Source organism: Sinohyriopsis cumingii, chromosome 6 (assembly GCF_028554795.1).
Source record: "Sinohyriopsis cumingii isolate HCF-2022 chromosome 6, ASM2855479v2, whole genome shotgun sequence".
NCBI lineage: Eukaryota > Metazoa > Mollusca > Bivalvia > Unionida > Unionidae > Sinohyriopsis > Sinohyriopsis cumingii.
Window position 1 is genome coordinate 48,525,338 of NC_142966.1, and position 21,457 is coordinate 48,546,794.

The window sequence follows — 21,457 nt, forward strand, 5'->3', positions numbered from 1 at the left end:
AATCGCATGGATGTTTTCTGCAGTGTGGCAGTTTATAGTGATATCTAGAACTGGGGCATCATGCCACAGGCAGTGTTGTATCATCATCACGTTTGTTAGTAGCCTATTTTAGAAATTGCCTTTTTGAAAGAAAAAAGTCAAACAACTTTTTACCAACTTAAGATAACTACAATTGTAATGTTTTCATTTAGTTTAGCAAGTATATTTAAATTTTGTTTTATTTTATTTCACTCAAAAGTTAAGTTAAACAACTGTTCTAAGCGACAGTTGGAAGCATTCAAAATGTTGTTCTACTCTAAACTCCCCTAATTTGCCCACCACTTCACCCTATTCAGGTTGCTGTGAGAAGTCACTTTGCCCATTATGTGGACCCAGCATGGGCCTTGTTAAGGTATGGTTCAACACAGTTGAGCAGATACAGCCTTCATGCATTCTGGAAAAACTACTTTACCACTGGCCTTAAACTGAGTTTAGAATATCAACTTGCTGACTGGAATGCAACTAAATCAAAAGTGTGCCAAAGGTTCACTTGTACACAAGCACCAAGAAGCAAGCAAAGACCTCTGACTTAACTTCAAGGTCAATTTTGTCTGGTTTTCAAAACTACTTTATAAAAACACTGATATGTTGATGGTCCGGTCTATACCTTTTTCATTCACAACACATTAAATATTGAAAGAAGTGTTTTAAAGTAAACCTTGTGTCAATCTTGCCAGTCATGACAGAGAAGTAGTGATAACAGGAACTTGAGATGGCTACGAAGTGGGATGAGCACCATTAGAACCATTACTGTTATTGTGTATCCATTTCATAGAAGTTGTCAGACAAAGACGTTTAGATTGATCATCAAAGCAGCCATTTTGGAGGTTGTATCAGCATCATTTTAATACAAAACTATTGCATGAACGAAATAGTTGGGTTTTTCAGAGTAATGTTAGTTAGGCCATCGGTTCTTGAGGAACATTCACAGGATTTGTAAAATTTGTGAAGTCGCATTAGCATCATTTTTATTTAGATTTAGAAAGAAGTGATTCAATAAATATTGCATGTCAATTTGACCACCCCTTTAAAAGAATTAGTGATAGTGATAACATAATTCTCAAGGCGTCCACCAGGATGGAGATCCAATAGTATCCTTTTCATTTAATACCAGCTAAGTATTATAATATATACTTCGCGGACAAACCCATACCAATATCAATATCGACTCAGGAGAGTCAGCTATAACAAAACTTCTATGATGGCGACCATACTGACCAAACTGGTATTCAAATTAGCACTTTTTTAATTATGGACCAACTAGACATCATAAGAAGTATTTTAGTGAAAATGTCACATCACTATGTCCACACATTTAAGGAGAGGTAGTCATAACAAGATTTCCAAATATAGCAACCATGCCAGTCATATTGTATTTTAAATATTTTTATTTTGTATCAACCTGTCATGAGAAGAAGTTTTTTTTATTGAAAACTCAATGTAGCTATATGAGAAGTGATAAAACGAATTGTTGGCCCTGTTCGCTATCTGACTGGCATCAATTTATTAAGTACCTATTAGACATCACAAGTCAGAAGGATAAGTGATAACAAATTTTTTAAAATGCCCAGCATGGCAATCATATTGAAAATCAGATTGGTAAAAGTTTCACTTGGAACTAAGCATACATGATGTATAGCCTTTCTATGAAAAATTCGTGTTGAAATGATCAACTGTTAAGGAACCATTTTGACAACAAGATTTTCAATATGGCCATTATGAAAATTATAGTGGATGTCCAAAGGAATATGTAAAGGATATCATTTTCATTTAGGGCCACCTAGATATCATAATAAGTCTTTTCATGAAACCCACATGCTGAAAGAACTATTTGTTTAGGTATCTCTACATCAATAGCTTAACAATGGATATCTTTGTGCCCATATTGGGTTCTAATGAAAGCCATAACAAGATTTTCAAGACAGCTATCTTATCAGCCCTATGGCATATCCGGTCAGTATATCATTAATTATGGACCAAATGGACATCCATCATAAGAAGTCTTTTTATTGACTGCCACCAATCACTTGGAGAACCAATACAAATTTTTAAACTGGCTACCATGGTATGTCGGATTGGCATCATTTTCATTCAGGACTTACGTAATATCAAAGGAAATCATACAAAAAAGACTCCATGCCAATATGGACATCTTTAAGGAGTAGTGGTGACAAGACTGCGACTCCATGGTGGCATTACTGGATATATGTGCAAACCAGTTTCAATTAGGTCCAAATATACCTTGAAATGTATCTGCCTGTAGGGGTTTTGTGGCAATCCTCAGTGTAGTTAAGAAGCAGTAGCAAAGAAACAATCTAAGTAAGTGAAATGCAAAGAAACAATCTAAGTAGACCTTTAAATGCATCTGTTTGAGAAGAAGTAACAAACATGAATGACAGACAAAATACCATTACGCCAATGAATGACAGACAAAGACCACTGCATAAGCATGTCTGGTCTATGAGGAGTAGAGTTGAACATAACATCAACTAACCATTAAAAACACAAGAGTTCAGTTATTTTGAATAAGAAAATGAATTTCACTTTCAGTCATAAGTGTAATGTTTAGCAAATTATGGATGACACAACAAAATTCCAGTACAAATAGGCACCATCTTTACAAGTCATTGTGTGCAAAGTTCTGTAAGTAAGTAAGTACTATGGGTATGACTGGCATCAGGTTACATATTTTCATTGACATAAGGGGTGAATGAGTGAAATATAACAGTACCAGTTATACAGACAATGCATTCCAGAATATGATGGACAATGACTTACAAATATGGGTGATTTAGACAAGAATTTCCAAATATGTCAACATCAGCTACCAATCATACTCCTAATTGAAACTGAAATAAATTTGCCTACTGAAAATAACTCGTGTGTATTTGCCATCTGCAGTTAACTTTTTGAATCTGGTGAAATACTTGTGTCCGAAAAGTGGAACGAAATACGCAATTGACTGCTGAAAATTATTTATATTCTGCTTTTACAAAACTGTGGGCTTCATCATGAATGATAAAAGAATGTTACAAATTTGTTCTCGACAACGATCATTTAAGCAAAACTATCATTGTTTTCCAAAAGACTTTAGATCCAGTCCAAGTCATAATCAAATAATTGATTCATGCATCAATTTTAATCATTTATTTCTCTGTTAATCTTAAAGTATTGCAATGGAAAATTACGTAGAAAAATTTACAGAAAAGTGCCTTTATCATGAGTCTATAATTAACATGAACTCATTTTGACTTTCGTATAATATTGTAAAACAATTAGAAACAAATGCAAACCTTAATGGTGAACTCCACTCTAGTCATGTTATCTTTCTTTTTTATGACTTTCAAACATTCAATCCCATTAAAATCTGCAAACATTGATGGCTGAAAGATAAGAGGATATTTTACGTTATCTAACATTATATGTTGTAAAATCAAGGGTGAAATACATCCATGTGACCAACTTTTTATGCAGTAATATTGCATTTATGAAAATTATTTCTCTAGCCAAGTTGCATAATCTTAGAAAGTAAAGTGTCTAACAAATTTATTTAAATTCACAAGCAAGTCAGTGATATATGAATATAGGATAATGTGACCTACATTTATTACTGAGGTGTACTTCCCTTGGGTAATCATTTCTTTTTATATAGCATGCATGTAGAGGCTGAATGTTTATTCTTGATCTCTGTGTCTTTGACGTTTGAATCAAATCTATAGCTGATTTTAATCCATTTCCCAATACTTCATTGAAGCAATACAAAACATGCAATACAGTTAATACTCTTTGGTGTACTTGGTCACAATGATAAGTGTATTTTCCTGTTACATCCCACTTTTTCATATTTTTTTAATCAATAGCTTCATTTGCACGATACAAAATACAACTACATGACGTGATTTAGTAAACACTGAACCTGCCAGGCTTTTTTCTTGTGTGTATGTGTGTGTTTTTAAATGAAATTTTGGGCATCCACTGGGCCTACTACCCCACCCTGCTGCTGCACCACTGAATAATATTATTGTTTCCTCTGGCAAATGTAAAATGTTTAATTTAATGTGCCAATTAATTTAACGGTCAGAACGTTCACAGGAGTTACGTACTCACTTCAAACATTTTCAATTATTACAAAAATAACTGTCGGCAAACCAGTATAACATAAGAAAGGTTAGTCCTGGATATTAAAAGACCAAAATTCAGAGCTGATCAAAATGTAAGTACAAGTATGTGTATTTTCATATTTTAGATGCAAATATTGACAACAAATGCACAAAGACATTTTAATGCATTCAAAGAATGCAAAATATTCTTTACATTATCAAGTCCAAAGCTGTCACCTAACAGATCGTGCTGTAAGAACTATGTTTTCAGATCACGCATTCCATTGACTAAATTATGCTGGATTTCCATGTTTGAAATGATGGAATTTGAATGACCGTGAGAAAATTCACTTAAACAAAGCCATAAGTGAATGCACCCTAAATTAGGCTATGAACTATTTAACGCATTCATAGATGCATAATTAATGTCTTGACGATTCAGACTCTTTGTGGTATTTATTTGGATTGTGTGATTTACAATCATAAAATGCCATATCAAATTTTTCAGTTATTCCCAAACTACAGACTAAAGTACAAGGTCATTAAATTCTTATCAAAAGCTCTGTAAGTCCATATTCATAAATCCATATATACCGAGACGCCATGATCTGATGTTTAAGACCAAAACTTGGGATACAAATAATTTGTCATAGAAACCAAAGAGTTAGAAGATGAATAATTGCTAAAAAGAAGCTATCCATTGGATACTGTGAAATGTCCCTCTGAATACCAATTAGAAACTTCCTTCAACGTTTGTCTTAAGTTCATTCAGTTGACAAGGCAATTATGAAGAAAAGCATCAAAATATACATTTTTCATGCATTTTGTAGAACACTTTGGTGATTTAATAATGCATCTCTGGTAACATTTACACAAATCAAATTCCCAAAATGTATCATTAAAATTAATTAATAGTTAAGTGTCCAAAATGACTGGCTGCAATAGCTCTCTTGAATAAGGATCTGTTTGCTGTTATGTATAATATCATTCTAGAACAAGCTGAACAGATACTTTTGTAGGGGTATATTGGTAACACAAATATCACTGGACAACAAATTTTTACAAAAGTCATGTTACTGAAATAAAATTAGTCAATTCTTATCAATTTTTATGTGCTGAACACGAATATGACAGTCAAATTGCAAAATTGGCTCTAGCTTTTTTGTAATCTGCAAGAAATTAATGTTTACATAACGAAATGCATTCCAATAGTAAAAGGTCAACTGTAATAGCCTACCTATAAAAAATCAAGTCATTGACTACATCTTAGATTTCTTCGCCTGTCTCTTGTACAGCTGTTCGGGAGCATCTCTGAGGAGTGTCCAGCAGTAGTCAGCCAGCATTGTAGTGGACCATTTTCCCTGGTATCTTTGTTCCATTGTTGCGATATCTTGATGAAAACGTTCGCCGTGTTCATCACTAACAATACCACAGTTGCTAGGAAAGAAATCCAAATGGGAATGAAGGAAGTGAATCTTTAGAGACATATTGCAGCCAAGTTTCTTATACTTCATCAACATGTCTTCTACTAGTTCCTTATAGTTTTCTGCCCTAACATTTCCGAGGAAGTTTGTAGAAACTAGGCGAAAAGCATTCCATGCTTGTTTCGCGTCACCTTCCAGCAAGTTGTTGAACCGGTCATATTTGAAAAGCTCTCGAATCTGAGGACCCACAAAAACTCCCTCTTTAATCTTTGCTTCGCTGAGTCGAGGGAATTTTTCATGCAGGTATCGGAATGCTGGCAAAGTCCGGTCAATGGCTTTCACGAAGTTCTTCATCAAACCTAGTTTGATGTGAAGGGGTGGTAGCAAGATTTTCTGAGCCTCAACCAGAGCTGGGTGTTGGATATTCTTCTCTCCAATGGCTACATTCTGCCTGTGAGTCCATTCCTTCCTCATGTAGTGCATTTCCCTTGCTCGGCTATCCCACTCGCATAAGAAACACATGTATTTTGTATATCCTTGCTGCAGTCCCATTAAAAGGGCAACTACCTTCAAATCACCACAGAGGTGCCAGCTGTACTTGTTATACTCAATGGAATTCAGTAGCTGCCTTAAGTTATCGTATGTCTCTTTCATGTGGACAGCATACGCTACTGGAATAGATGGAAGAATGTTTCCATTGTGCAAAAGCACAGCCTTGAGACTCAGTTTCGAAGAGTCCACAAATAGTCTCCATTCTTGTGGGTCATGAGTGATTTTTAAAGCATTCATGAGGCCCTCAATATCGGAACAGAATATCAGATTACTTTCCTTTCTGAAGAAAGGCTCCAATTGCTGGTGGCGCTTTCGATATGCAGTAATTGTGACATCTTCTTCTAGAAGATTCCATTGTTGGAGTCTTGATCCTAGCAATTCTGCCTTGTTCTTTGATAAGTCCAAATCACGAATCAGGTCATTTAGTTCTTCCTGTGTTATTCTGTGTGGGGTTGATGATGCACCACAGTGAAAATCTGGATCACTGCATGCTGATGGACCAGGAGAAGAACAGGTCGACTCACCTTTGTCTTCGTCAGATGAATCAAGAGAATATTCTGCTGGAGGTTCTGGAATAGGAAGTCCCTCACCATGTGGAACTGGTCTCAATGCAGACGGAATGTTTGGGTAGACTATTCTCGACTTCTTTCGCTTCGTTATTCCGCCGGAAAGAGGAGGAACCAAGCAGAAGTAACAGTCATTTAGGTGGTTGCTTGGCTCTCTCCACACCATTGGGACTGCAAACGGCATTGATGACCTTTTGCAATTCAACCACTGTGAAAGCTGTGTTGTACATGTAGCACAGTATATATGCGGAGCCCAAGGCTTGTCTTGGTCACCAACCTTGCATCCGAAGTAAAGATGATATGCCTTCTTCACTTGAGAATTGATACTTTTCTTCTGGTTGGCAAATGTCACTTCCCCACAAATATAGCAAAAATTGTCCGCGGTATTAACACACTTTCGAGGCATTACTGTTCTTTATTGTACGTAAATGGATAAAATAATAAGTTTTATGTAACAGTAGCTTGAACTGTCTCGCACAACGTCTAAAATATTTTAAATGCTGAACCTATCTGATTGGGCTTTATATAGTACACTGCTTACGTCAGCTTCAGCAGCCGCCTGGCATTAGTATAATAGGCCTACACATGTATAGTACACTGCTGACGTCAACTTACTTCAGCAGCCGCATGGCATTAGTATTGCATTGCATCAGAAAATGATGCAATCAACTGTGGATGATGTGAGCATGATGGTATTATGCAATGTTACATCATTATTCCGGATGTTGCTGCAGTCCTACTGGAGAAATTTACACAGTGAAACATAGAAAATGAGGTATATGAATATCTTCAAAACGAGAGCCAATACAAATTTTTCACGGTTATATTCGTGTTCGGCACACCAAAATACTACAGATTAGGGCCTTTTCAAGTCAGTAATGATTTCACTGTTGACCAGTGTATTCCAAGAAAGAAAAGTAAATTACTGGTTGAATGGTCATTCCAAGCAAAGATATTAAATTTTGTGCAGTATATGGTCACGGATTATGATCAGAAACATAAAATGGGATCTACAGATAGACTATGTCAACTGGTAAGTATTATGAAGTGCTGACCAAGACCTTACTGTCAATTTTGCTTTGATCCCAAGCATGGTGAAAATGATCAGAACATAACAAATCCGTTTAATTGCTGAACATATTAAGTTTACAAAAAGACTAGGGCTTTACTGGCTAAAACGAATTTCCAGGAATCTAAGATCAGATCATGTCTTCTTTCAAACTGCTGAATACTGAAATCATCTTGGATGTCCTTGAGCAATAACAAGATCCACAAGTTGGCCACCATATTGGCCATATTGGAGGTAAGATTAGTACCATTTTCATTTAGAACCAACTGGTTATCACATAAAATCTATCCACGGAGATCCGATATCAACATAATTATCCACTGAGGAGTAATGACAGTTTTCATTTTCATTTAGGACCAAGTAGATACCATAACAAAATCTACCAGAGAAAACAAATGTCATTGTGACTTACTGTTTAGGAGTAGTAATGATAAAATAATCAAGATGGCTTCAATGGTGGCCATACTTTTAGAGGTCAGATCAGAACAATTTTCATTTATGACCAACTAGACTCATAAAAAACCTTTTCGAGAAAATACCATGCTGATAATACAATCCATCAATAAGTAATGATATGATTTTCAAAATATATGATGCTGCTAGCGATCATATGGGCAGTCTGAGTGGCTTTAGAACCATCTTGAACTATCTAGGATCCAAAGTAGTCTTTTACGAAAACCCCATTTTAAAATGATTTTCCATTGAAAAGGAGTAGCGACAATAAGATTTTTAAGATGGCTTCATCGGTGGCCATAATGAATGTCAGATCAGGGTCATTTTCACTTAGTTCCAAGTGGACATCAGAAGGAGCTTTTTGGTGAAAACCCTATGTCAGTATGACTTTTCATCAATGATGTAAAGATGACAAGATTTTCAATATTTCAAGAAGCTGGTGACCATATTGGAGGTCAGATCAGTATCATATAATTTAGGACGAAGTGTAAACGTCATCAGAAGTCTTTCTTATGAAACTTTAAGGTCAGTGTAACCTTCAATCTGACAGGTATAAGTGGCCATATTGGATGAAAAATCGGCATCACTTTCATTTCAGATGAACCAGTCATTGAAAGAAGCATTTTGGTTAAAATTATTCATTTCATAACCTACCGCAAACTCAATACATTATAATATCTATATTAGCGAGTTATTTAATTTTGTGCAGATATTTGACATTGACATGCATATCACGGGATGTAAAACCTGTGCAAATGTTTGTGATGGCCAAATTTTTCAAAACATTTATTATTCAACAATGCAATAAATAAGTATAATGACAATGAATATTGGGTGTTCATATATGGAAGATTCAAAATACATTTTAACAGAAACTTTCATATTTGACCTTTATGCCAGTCTTTCCTCGTTTATTTTTTAATTTGCCAAACCGACACGACATACAATCACACATTTATGTGCGCTGAGCAGGTAAGCATGAAAAAAAACCTAATGATCTTAGAAGACGAAAATATTCTCTCTCGTAAGAACTTGAATACAGGTTATCAGTATTGTCTATATATATATATATATATATATATATATATATATATATATATATATATATATATATATATATATATATATATATATTACTGTATCTTGAATGGTTCTTTTATCAGATTTAGTTTTTATAGTAGAAGAACATCAGATTTTGCGACACACAGAGGGTACATCCACTATATCCACCTCGACATAATACAATCACCTAGATTAAGCTACTTTACTGATGATTTGCCTATTATATACCATAAATAACTATTTTATAATAAAAAGACAGCCTTTTATGTTCTTGCTGTTTCAATTTGCTTTTATCCATGTACTCACAATGTATATTGTGTCTAAATATAGTGCAACTTGTTACATGTACGTGTTTATTGTTGCTAGGTGACCGGGAGGTGTCTAAACATGTTATGAGAATAAATTCTAATACAAGGTTTCCCAAGGGTACATAACCTAATGTAATTATCAATGGGAAAATGAAATTTGTTTTGGAGATGTGTACTGATGGATGAAGAAAAAATATAAAGGTAAAAAGGTTTGCTCGTAGATGCTATGTGTGGGAACGCTGATGTAATCACTCGTTCTTGGTATGACTAGACTCACAACAATCATCACTGTAGGTGTCCCAGTCTCAATACCATCAGTAAATTATACTCGCTTGTAATCAAAGATAAAATAATCAGTGAGGCCGAGTTTGTGCTTGTACTATCGGAAAGGGAAAATCACAGACAACTGAAGACTAGAATAGGACAGAAGTAAGACTTTTGACCTTTTTGTTACCCTATATGAACATGGATAGCCGTACGAGACTCTAACCCCATGACTGACACACTCGCGTCACCTCTAGCGAGCCCTCAGCAAAATAAAGATGAAACCTATATGGGCCGCGTAAGGGAGAACTTGTCATAGGAGTTAGAGGCGATGACTGGTGTCCGTGGACACTGGGTAGTAAATAGAGAAAAAGACCTTTTTTGTACTACTTGAACTCCTAAACTACTATTTGACGACCACGCACAATAGTCTCAGCTGTAGTAGATACTTCGATAAGGCCGCAGTTTTCTTCAATGGCGAACACAAGTGTAATTTCAGTCCGCCCAGCTCGTACCGGAATCTTGATAAGTAACTGCGCTGCTTTTCTACAAAGCAGGTTCACGGTCGAACCTTTTGCTGTACCTCTTTACATCCTTATTATACGTTCTCGCTCGGATTGGTAAAGGTGATTCAGAGTTGGCATTACAGTTGTATGAATTTACCCTCACAACTAGCCGTGACTCGTCTGCGCGAAGTCCAAATAACTCAGGTATACCATTCATTCTTTTACCTCATGGTATCCTTATTTCACGGGCTTGCTTAAGTTGATTTACAGTCGGCATGGGGGGGGGGGGGCCGTGTGGCCGAGTGGTCTAAAGGGCTCTCCGTTACGGATCACTGCCATCTCACCTGTTTCTACGTGAGTTCGAGTCTCGGATTCAGCAAATGTAGGTATGTGAAAAATCTTGCCAGTAGCTTCTCGTGGGTAGGTGGTTCTTTCCGGGGTTTTCCCGGGTTCTTCCTCCACCATTAATACTGGCTGTCATGTATGGCATTTCGTGTGCTGAAATATGGCGTTAAACCCTACAACAACAACAGTCGGCATGACCTGATATAATAAGATAACATTGTCTAATAGCCTTTATCAACTTTTTTTGTGACAGCATGGTTTGCTTTTTCTCTGACTGACGCATTAGCAAGCCTTCGCTGTTGATTGCGATACTAATTGGTGACTAGATCAGTATGGTTGGCAAAGCTGATAACACTACTTGACTCTGAAACGACATTTAAGGTAAGCACCGACTCTAAATTGTAACGCGAACAAGTGTGATTTATAATGTGCATAATGACATGTTCGGATTGAAAGTTCACGTTATCCAAGACATACGTCTTTGCATCTATTACGTCCTAATGACATCGAAGATTCTACATATACGTACGGAGTATGTTCTTTAACATAAATATTAATTTATTTCTCAGTTGATTGGTGTGGATAACTTCATGCTTATCCTGTCCTTTCATTTGGCACTGCTTTATGCACTAGAGGACAATGCAGTCCTTAATCGTACGACCCTCAGCCGTAAAATGCTTTGCACAAATGATAGCAATTCTGAAAATCAGGGCAGCGTCTCATAAAGAAGTTTGGGTTTTTTTTCCACCAGGATACAAAACCTGTGAATCAACATCGAATTACTTTCCTGCTCAAATATAATTTACTTTAAGCCTGCACGCGTATCACTAAAATGTTTTTCGCCGTCTTTTAAATGACCACATATTGTAAGTTGGCATCCAGTGATTTCAAACGCCCAGGAGCGATTGGATGTTGGTTTCACGGTTTCTTTGCACTTGAATAGTTTTCGATAGAAAAAATCTTTCTCGTCATTTACCCATGCTACATATAGATTCCTGTTATTTTTGTCTAGGCATATATACGAAATTCATCATCATACTCTGTCAACTTGTATTATTGTTAAAGGAGTTCACGTGTCCTTGCATCCATACTGTTGGTAATTACTTTGAAACTTCTACTTACGTCGCTAATAATATTGATAAACTAAACACACACATTCATATGCTACATTCCGCGGACATTAAACATATTGCCATTCATTTAATCGTTTAAGAATTCTCGAAACACCCCTTTTGTCTCAAACTAAGAAATTAGCTTAGCTGATATAAAGTTCTCGTTTCGAAGCACCATGACTAACCATTTTGTTACCTCCGATTGTCACTTTTGTACCTTTTTGTTGCAATTATTTTCAGATGAATCAAAACTAGACTTTTTTCCGACAGATAGCAAAGTTAAGTCGCTGAGATGATGAAGAACTCAGCAGAATATTTATTTTAGAAATTTTTCAACGAAAGAAGACAACTAATAAATAAACAAACAAGAAAAGAAAATGAAAAAAATACACAATTTATTGTAACCAAGAACAACAAATGCGGCGGCAATGTTTCAAAACTCCATACATGTGGACACGGAAGCGAATCACATTCAAAAGTTATTAGAGTAGAAAAGAAAATAATATTTATATTGTGTTTATCGAATAAATATGTTTCTTTCTCCGCTAAAACGGTTTTATTTCAATACTGAGATTATTATTATTATTATTATTATTATTTGATTATGACGACTTCTCCCTTTGGTGCCCCGCAACATAAGTGTCTCGACTTTGTACTTAGTTATGTATATATGTATATCACAGTTCAGAAAAACAGCACGCGTCAGTCAGTCTTCGCTTGTTCTGTTAGACTGGAAACATGATTTAAGATGGCAAATACTGATCCTTTTTCAGTTTTTATTTCTGCAATGCTGGATTCCATGGGATTCAGTAGACACATGATAGACTTCAGAATAAGGAATACAAGGCACATGGACATAATAGGCGCAATTCAATACGACATTATAGGCGAGATCGCAACAGGAGGACAAGCTGAGGGAACATCGCAGTATGCCGTAGGTGATAACGATATTATGTTTGTTTGGAAGTTTATAACAGTCAGCGGCCGACATATTGATCCCCCCAGCCCTCATCATACAGTACTTTATACAGAGGACAGGGAAGTCCATCACGGCTACACGTGGTTACGAGTGGGCCATCACAATGAAATGGATGAAATCTTCACGGAAGCAATGGTTTTAACGGAAAGGCCATACTCAGGCCTAAAAGTCTATTTGTCAAGTTCTGCCATTATTCAGATTCAACAGCGGGAACTGATGCAGATATCTCCATTACTTATGCAGTTTCAGAACATATCAGGGCCATCACAGCCTACACTATTCGGGGGTGTGCAGAATGATAATGTACTTGCATTTCCCCACCCAGATTGGCCCGTTCAAGCTTTCCGTTGGATGGACAGATGTAGGACAAACGGATGGCCGCCGGAAACCATCGTTACATCCATTGTACAGTCCGGGTGTCATATCGTACCCAAGGGGTTCAGGGGAAGTCCCTCCTCTCACATGGAATGGTGTTTCTCGTTCGCTGTACACGAAAAGTCTATTTTACAGTTATTCAACATGACACAAAAACACTTCTACATTTTACTTAAAATCATGGCAAAAGATCTCAAAGAAAGTTTCCCCGATTTGCATGATGTACTAACGTCGTACACAATGAAAACTGTAGCTCTGTGGCAGGTAGAACTTCACCACACCAGGGACTGGGACCGATCGCACGTGATAATTAGGGTAATGGAGGCTCTCTACTTTCTGAAATCCTGTGTAGAGAGTCAGAATCTGCCTGCTTACTTCATTCCGCAAAACAACCTGTTTGACGGGAAAATAAATGCTTGTACGGCAGCACTTTTGTCCAGTCTACTTAATAACCTTCTGTCTCAGGGACCTGGGTGTGTTCTTACGTGTCCCTCCATACAACAGCAACTTCATGGCATGCAGCTCCCGGGTCTGAGACAGAACCTTGGATTATACTGGAGTGGTTTGGAGATGCTTAACCTCATGAGCTATTTTTGTCGCATGTATTTCAATATGAATCTATCTATGAAACACATACTCCATATTCTAACACTGATAGACTTACCTGATATGAAAAGACACATGTTATTAACAAAAGGTGTCTTTAAACTAATGAAAGCTACACTTACATATGTCAGCATAGCCAAGATCATGAACACAAGAATGTCAAATAGAAGGAAGTATGAATTGTGTCGACCCTTGCTCCTCATTGCATCTACTAACAGTAACACAGATATAACGGCAGGAAGAGTTAAATTTGCCGGGGTGCTCCATGTACTTGGAAAAACAAATAAAGCAATTGAAACATTGTATTCTATTAAACTTCAGCCTCTGTTTGGTAAATGTTCGAAATGTCATTATCACAATATCATACACGAAAAGTACGGTATGACAAAAAAAGACTCGGAAGATGCTGAAGCTGCTATTGGAAGACTTGGCAGAGAGAACTATCTACAACAATGTGTATCACTAGATGTGACGTTTACCAGGGAAGAGATTGGCATTGTTCCAGATGTTATCAAATTCGAACTTTTCCAAGTACCAGAATCTGACTTTTTTCGTTTCAAAGCATTTGTTGACCCTCATTTGTTGAGATACTACCTTCTATACAAATGTCATACAGAACTTGGCAATGAAGCAAATGCTCAAGGTGCCTTCAATAATTTGATTCGGATATCCACCCGGGAATCATTTGACCCATATATGGAATATCGCGACGTGGCGCTAAATGTATTGGGCCTGTGTTATCTGGAGAAGAAAGACTACCTCAGAAGCTACATCTGTTTCTGTCGCGCTATGTGTCTACGTCCTAGACTGCTGCTGTATAAACGGTCTACGTCTACACCTTGGCACCTAGCAGTACTAGCGTCCAAATTAATCAACAGGTGAATATTGTCAGAGAAAAAAAATAAACGTAGCTCCCTATCTGTATACTAGCGGTAGATGGAATATAGTTTGAGTAATTGCAACAACCTGATTTTACTTCCGATGCTGTATACCCTGTCACGATTTTTTAAATATAAGAATTAGAAAATAAATTCACACGGCCATACCAAATCATATACACTGAAAATTTTAAACAAATGCCCATCAGCCCATATTGTCCAGAGTGAGTAATATTTCTTCCAATAGATTCGACTGTCGTGTTCAGTTTCTAGCAAAGGTTGCCTTACATAGTTTGAAATGTTACTGTTTTATTTGAATTTCTAAAACAAAAGTTCATTTAAATTGACTTTTTAAAAAATGTGTTGGTCCTCCATCTAATTAGCCTCAGCTGAAAGATTTACTATTACCTTTTTTGATTGAGCGATGTTGCACAGTTTATTTCACTATAACATCAATATTACAATTTGTTGTAATGAAGTGGAAAATATCTAGGAGTTAATATTCGGATACTCTATAGAACTGATGACAGCAAAAGGTAAAGCATATATAAAACATATATTACATCTTCCGACTTTAACTTATCGGAATAAAGTATTTTCTTTTAAAATGAGAGAGAGAGAGAAAGAGAGCGAGAGAGATCGTATGTGTTTGAGATGCATTTAAAGAGAAATGAAAATTTTGAAGGTCTCATAGAACAACGCCAATTTCACAATTTCGAAATTTACCCCAAATTTACTTCTCGGAAAAAGGTCCAGGTTGTTTAGATTTGTCTCAGTGCAGTGTTCGCTCAAATATTTTAGAACAATTTCAAATAAACAGATTTGTTGTCGCCATTTACAGTAAATAGGTACTATTACAAACATAAAAATGTTTAAAACAGTTTCTTCAATGTGTAAACTCCAACGTTGCTTCTAAATGTAGATCATTTTGGTGGAAATATATGAACGGATACATAAAAAGGAAAAAATGAATTTCAGCTGAATAAAAACAATCAATCCCGCAAGCGTACAATTTCCATGGGATGTTTCTACATTGTTAACACAATGTCAATGATACAAAGTTGCGAAACAACTGTCCGGACGAGAGTATCGTGTTCTAAACATTCCATAAGTGGCATACAACTACTTGATCTATGTTTTGTTTTGGGTTTTGAAAATATAACACATATATAAAACAAATCCTTATTGAAATATTTACGGACCGACCATACGTTTAGGTAGTTGCTCGCAAAGGGGGGGGGGGGGGGTAATAAACGTACCTCTGATCCATCTACAGGATATATGACAATGTACGTGGTTGTTTGTCTATTTGCTTGCTTGTTTGTGTGCATGATTTAGCTGAATTTATTTCGCCAACTTTTCGACACTGACAACTTACAATTTTTATTTTAGAAAGAGGGTTTCAGCTAAATTCCCAGGGTCTATAATCTATAAAATATATTCATCTAAGAAGCAATGGAAACTGAACATAGTACAGAACACGATAATTTGATTTATTGGCGTCATAACATGGAAGAGTTTTGCGATCTGGATGGTCGATTTTGCGAACTCGAGAGATCCCGTTTGTACATACTTCTAATTACATGATCTATGTAATGCGCAAGATCGAACTCTCCATTACTCAAAAATGAGACTTCCTTCGCTATCTCGCTGACAAACCAACAAGGTCATCATCTGAAATATTTCGCATTCCCGAAGCTCGAATACGCGACCTAGAGAGAACCAATCCTTGAAATTAAAATAAACTTTTATATTTGCATCCTCGTGATAATGCTAATTGCTTTTGCTGTATTGTTCTTTTGGTTTGTCTAGAAGTGTGACTGAGCGAAGTGGAAGTTTTAGTTTCGCGTAATTAATAACTCGGTTGCAATCAGTGAAGCTCTACATTTTACACATTATCATAAGATTGAAAAATTATCTTCTGACTGAATCACGTGACGACCCATACAAGACAACATAAATGCATGTTCTCGTGTTCTCGTAATTGAGCCTGGAGTTAATGCTTTTGGCTATGGTGGCGTTTTGAAAGATTTACTTTGCCATGCATGTAGATAGATAAATGACATATTTTGTAAAAAAAATTGTACCTCACTGGTTATCATGCACCGTATTTTTTAAGTACACGTGAATGTTAAATGCCTATCAAACTGCATTCGTTATCCATGACTTTTTGGGAGTGTCTGAATTGTAGTGCAAGTGGGCATGGATAGATAGATACACAGATACTGTTGTTGTAGTTCTTGTTATTGTTGTAGGGTTTAATGCCATTTTCAGCACAAGATAGGCTATACATGGTGGCCGGTATAAATGGTGGAGAAAGAACACGAGATGCTAATAGCAACCACGTACCCACATTAGCCGAGGCATAGACTCGAACCAATGCAGACAGAGATGAGATGGCAGTGATCCGTAACGGTGGATGTATGTATGTATGTATGTATATATGTATGTATGTATGTATGTATTCCTCAAGTCAAGAGAACCAATGAGAAAAATTATGAGTATGAAACAACCTCTCATATCCCTTTAATTTTTGTTGATATGTTGGGGAGACAATTTATTGCTGTAAATAGAACTAATTATTTGAAACGAAAAACATCAAAGCTATAAAAAGTACAAAAGAGTAATTTAATATTTTGATGTATAATTTCTAACCTGTCACCAATGGGTCTCTATCACTGTCGACTTATTAACGTTCAAATCAAATGGAAGCTCGCCATGTAATCATGCAGACAGACTGCTCACTGTCCATTTCTGCTTTCTAGAACAGTTCATTTCAGTAAAACTTTGTCGACTACGTCCAATATTTGCAATTTCTAGTTTTAATATTTTTAAAAACAAATTGAATAAATAAATAGGAAGAACTCTTGTATATATGTCTTCAAAGAACTGTAACTCCAAATTGTATGGAATTATTGAGATTATCAAAGAAGGCCGAGTGCATCACATATGTTGCTTGAAAACAATGACTCGCCCATACAAATAGCGTAACCGTGTTAAAATAGAAACTCTCGTTTGATTCAAAACGTCAAGTTGACACTGTTTGTGACCCCTGGAGATGATCAGGTCAGAGTTTATGAATCAATATAAATTCATAAATTCTCAATTTATTCTAGTTATGTTGATGTGAGAGAAGAATCCTTTATTAAGCGTTTGAGATCAAGGATAAGTAATATAAAGGATAAATAATATTCATCATAATTTTTATTTGTTACCGCCTTAGTTTTCGTAAATTGACCATGTAAATTTACTACATCATTTCTTGTTTGAAAAAGTAGCACAGTTAAAGGATATCTTGCAATATTTACATGTATTTCTATTTAGTAATTAGAGATAGAAATAATTCTGTGTATCTCAATCTCTGTAGAGATGGAATATATAAGAATCCTCGTTATCGTCTGTACGTCCGACACAATCTTTTTAAAATAACTAGTCATGCAGATGTCATATTCAACTATATTCTCGGGACATCATCCCTGCTTGAATTAATTTCGTAAATTGACCATGTAAAATTTACTACCTCATTACTTGTTTGAAAAAGTAGTACAGTTAAAGGATATCTTGGGATATTCACATGTATGCCTATTTAGTAATTAGAGATAGGAATAATTCTGTGTATCTCAGTCTAAATGTGAACCTATAAATAGCTGATCTTAGACCCATGACTTGTTACGGTCTCGTCTTATTATCCTTAGAACACTTTTCATGTGAATAACCTTTACTTTTATATGAAAGGTCGCAATTCTATGAAGGAAATGATTTTAAAATAAAGGAAAATATGTCATATATGTTAGCTGAAGTTTTGGATATCAGTCGTGTGATTTCATACACTTCGTACACTTTCAAATTAGTTCTAAGTTAGTTACAGTATCAAACGTTTAATTTCAAAATTCTATTGTTTCGAAATTTGTATTAACTATAATGATTTTATAAATACAATAGTCTCTTTTCTATAATGTTTCTATAAATACACTCAGTCAATTTTAATAAGTTTTTTTAAATTCATGCAAAAAAGATATAGAAGGCTAAGCTTAAGTTCGCAGATGGACATTTTCAGTATTTACTTCCACTTTTGTCGTCCATTGATGTAACATAAAACTAGTAATTTTTAGTGTAATTCATTTCGCATACCGTAATACAGTTCTCAGAGAAAATCTGTTAGCGTCAAGGATTCACACACACACACACACACACACACACACTTGGTTTTGTGAAGACCACCAGTTTTCAGGATATGGATTAATATGCCTGGCAATTTGGAAACGGTAGTCAAGGAGCATGGGACGAGGGAACCACAGACTTCTATGGCGTAATTCGAATATTTTAATACTTGCTGAAGTACTGTCATGACAGGCCACGTACTAAATCTACGTCTAATTTTATTTACATTTTGATCTTAGTATTAATGATGTCTTGTGTCAAACACATGTAAATGCCAGATATTATGCCAATTGTCCAAGATAAGAAAATACCGAATATTTTATCAAACGATCTTGGATTACAAGGGCAATTATGTAACTTGTCTTTTTCATGTCTAGAAATGCCAGAATAAACTTCTTGGGAGGTTTTGCCATGGGAGGCGTTATTCGGGCAATGAGCCACGTTATTCTGGCAATGAGCTACGTTATTCTATGTTTGTAGTTCAGGTACACTTCGTTCGTGCAGAACAGAAACCTCATCCTTAAAGATGGAATATGTCAGTCCTATGTCAGAAATTTCACTTCATGCTGGAAATTCATTAGCAAAGAATTTCAGAATTTGAATACGATTGCATAATAGTTACTTGCACAGTGTAAAAATATTAACAAATCAATGTTGATGTTTTTTATCTCTAAAGGAAACACATTACATTGTGTTAGTTTCGAAGTGGCATTAAAACGATTTCTTTGAAATCGATGCATTGAATACCTTGTTCATTAGAGACATTACATTACTTAACGTTTTCGAAAGAAATAAGGTTTTCACTGAGACTTTGTTTGCTTTATAATAAGAATGGCAAGTGTTGGTATAAAGCAAATGCCAGTACTATATGCATATGTAAGTAACTAAAAGTTTTCACTGCAAGGTAATTAATATGGTTAATACAGAATAGTAGGCTACCTAGGTATATTTAATGTATAGCTGGATTGTCACACTTACATTATTGCTATTATCATTATTATGATTATTATTATTAAGCAAGTGTTATGTATATTATATGGTATATTTAACTTTCGTCCTTCAATGTAGATTGTATGTGTCATATCTGTATATATATATATATATATATATATATATATATATATATATATATATATATATGAACTTTAATGAAAATGAACTTGATGATTAGGAACTTTTTGCATTATTGTACTATGTTACGCATTTGTATGTCAGGTGATTAGAAACTTAACACGCATGCAGAATAAGGTAGGGTTGATGTCAACAGGAGAGTAAGTTTCTAAAAACATATGCTCATCCATTCTTTGATAGATTGATAAAATGTTTAAACTTTCGTATTAGAAATTACTACAATAAATGTGTGACAACCTACACTTGAGATTAAATTTGAGTCTCTCTTGAGCACTAAATTGAAATGCTTCAGGAAATCATCAATAATTCTCTTTTTGTGTGTTTACAACAAAAGCAGGAAAGTGATGTTTCAAAATGCAAACATTTATTTTTGAATAAAGAACACTCGGGTTCAAATTAGCAAAAAAAGAAAAAAGAAAAAAGTACAACAATCAGTGTTAATATGTGTTTCATAGTTACCCCCTAAGCACACCTCCAATAAAATAGAATGTGCACCATCAAGCACACACACACACACACACACACACACACACAGACACACACACAAGCACACACACACCCACACACCTACTGTACTTCATCTACGTCTCATAAGTAAACATTTACACAACATTCCATGGTCTCTTTAGAGAACTTTGCATCGCTAACGCTATGGTTTGATACCCCTCTTGATTCATCATATGTATTTTTACAACAGTATGAATTTATACCACTCTTTATGGCTGTTTTGTATATAACGGAATGAATGTATAACACTCGTCATGGCTTCGGTGTATTTATCAAACACATCAGCATAATTGTATATCATTCTTCATTGCACCATTGTATAATACAATCCATAACTGTAGTGCTACAACAAAACCCTACCAAGCATGAAAGACATAATTTGTTCTGGCCTCGATATCGCATTGTTAACATGCTTGCATTGCATATTTGCGGTTCTGTCTTCGATTCTCTGCTCCAGAATGTATGAGAGCGACATGCAATCCCCTCCAAAGATGATGGTTTTCTCCACGTTTTCCGGTTTCCTTCACCAGAAACTGTACAACACACAAATTACTGCGTCATTATTTGTGTCATTAAGAATGCTTAATATCAGCTGCTGTGCAATCAAGATAAAATAAAATATAAAACTCAGTCTTGTAAATAGTTGTATCAAACATTTTTGTTCTTATTGAAATTGTATTTTGAAGATCTGAAATAGAAATCAATATCGTAATATGATCGAAATTTGTGCTGAAGGAAGTTTGCAACGAATACTATTTTGAGTATCGAGCATTATAAGTTTTGTTTGTGTTTACACCATTCTTCCATACCTTTTGATATGATCTTATAGACCGATCTGATTAAAATCAGATCTCCACCACCTAGGACTGTGGATATTGCATTTTAACCAGATTGTATTATAGACTAATTTAGTTGTCTGGATAATACCATGTACACTCATGCCTGATTGTCTCATTGTTCAGTACCTAGGATTAAATAGATACTTCCAGATAAGGTCACTAGCAGAGGATAGTCTGCCCA

The 21,457-nt window shown here is 35.6% G+C and overlaps 1 protein-coding gene across 1 annotated transcript; it reads left to right on the top strand.

The window, feature by feature from the left end:
* The first annotated feature begins 12,495 nt into the window (after positions 1 to 12,495).
* LOC149796887 (uncharacterized) lies at positions 12,496 to 21,067 on the top strand. Its single transcript, XM_089961540.1, has one exon. The coding sequence runs from the start codon at positions 12,549 to 12,551 to the stop codon at positions 14,640 to 14,642; it is 2,094 nt and encodes a 697-aa protein (XP_089817666.1). The 5' UTR covers positions 12,496 to 12,548; the 3' UTR covers positions 14,643 to 21,067.
* The last annotated feature ends 390 nt before the right edge of the window (positions 21,068 to 21,457 follow it).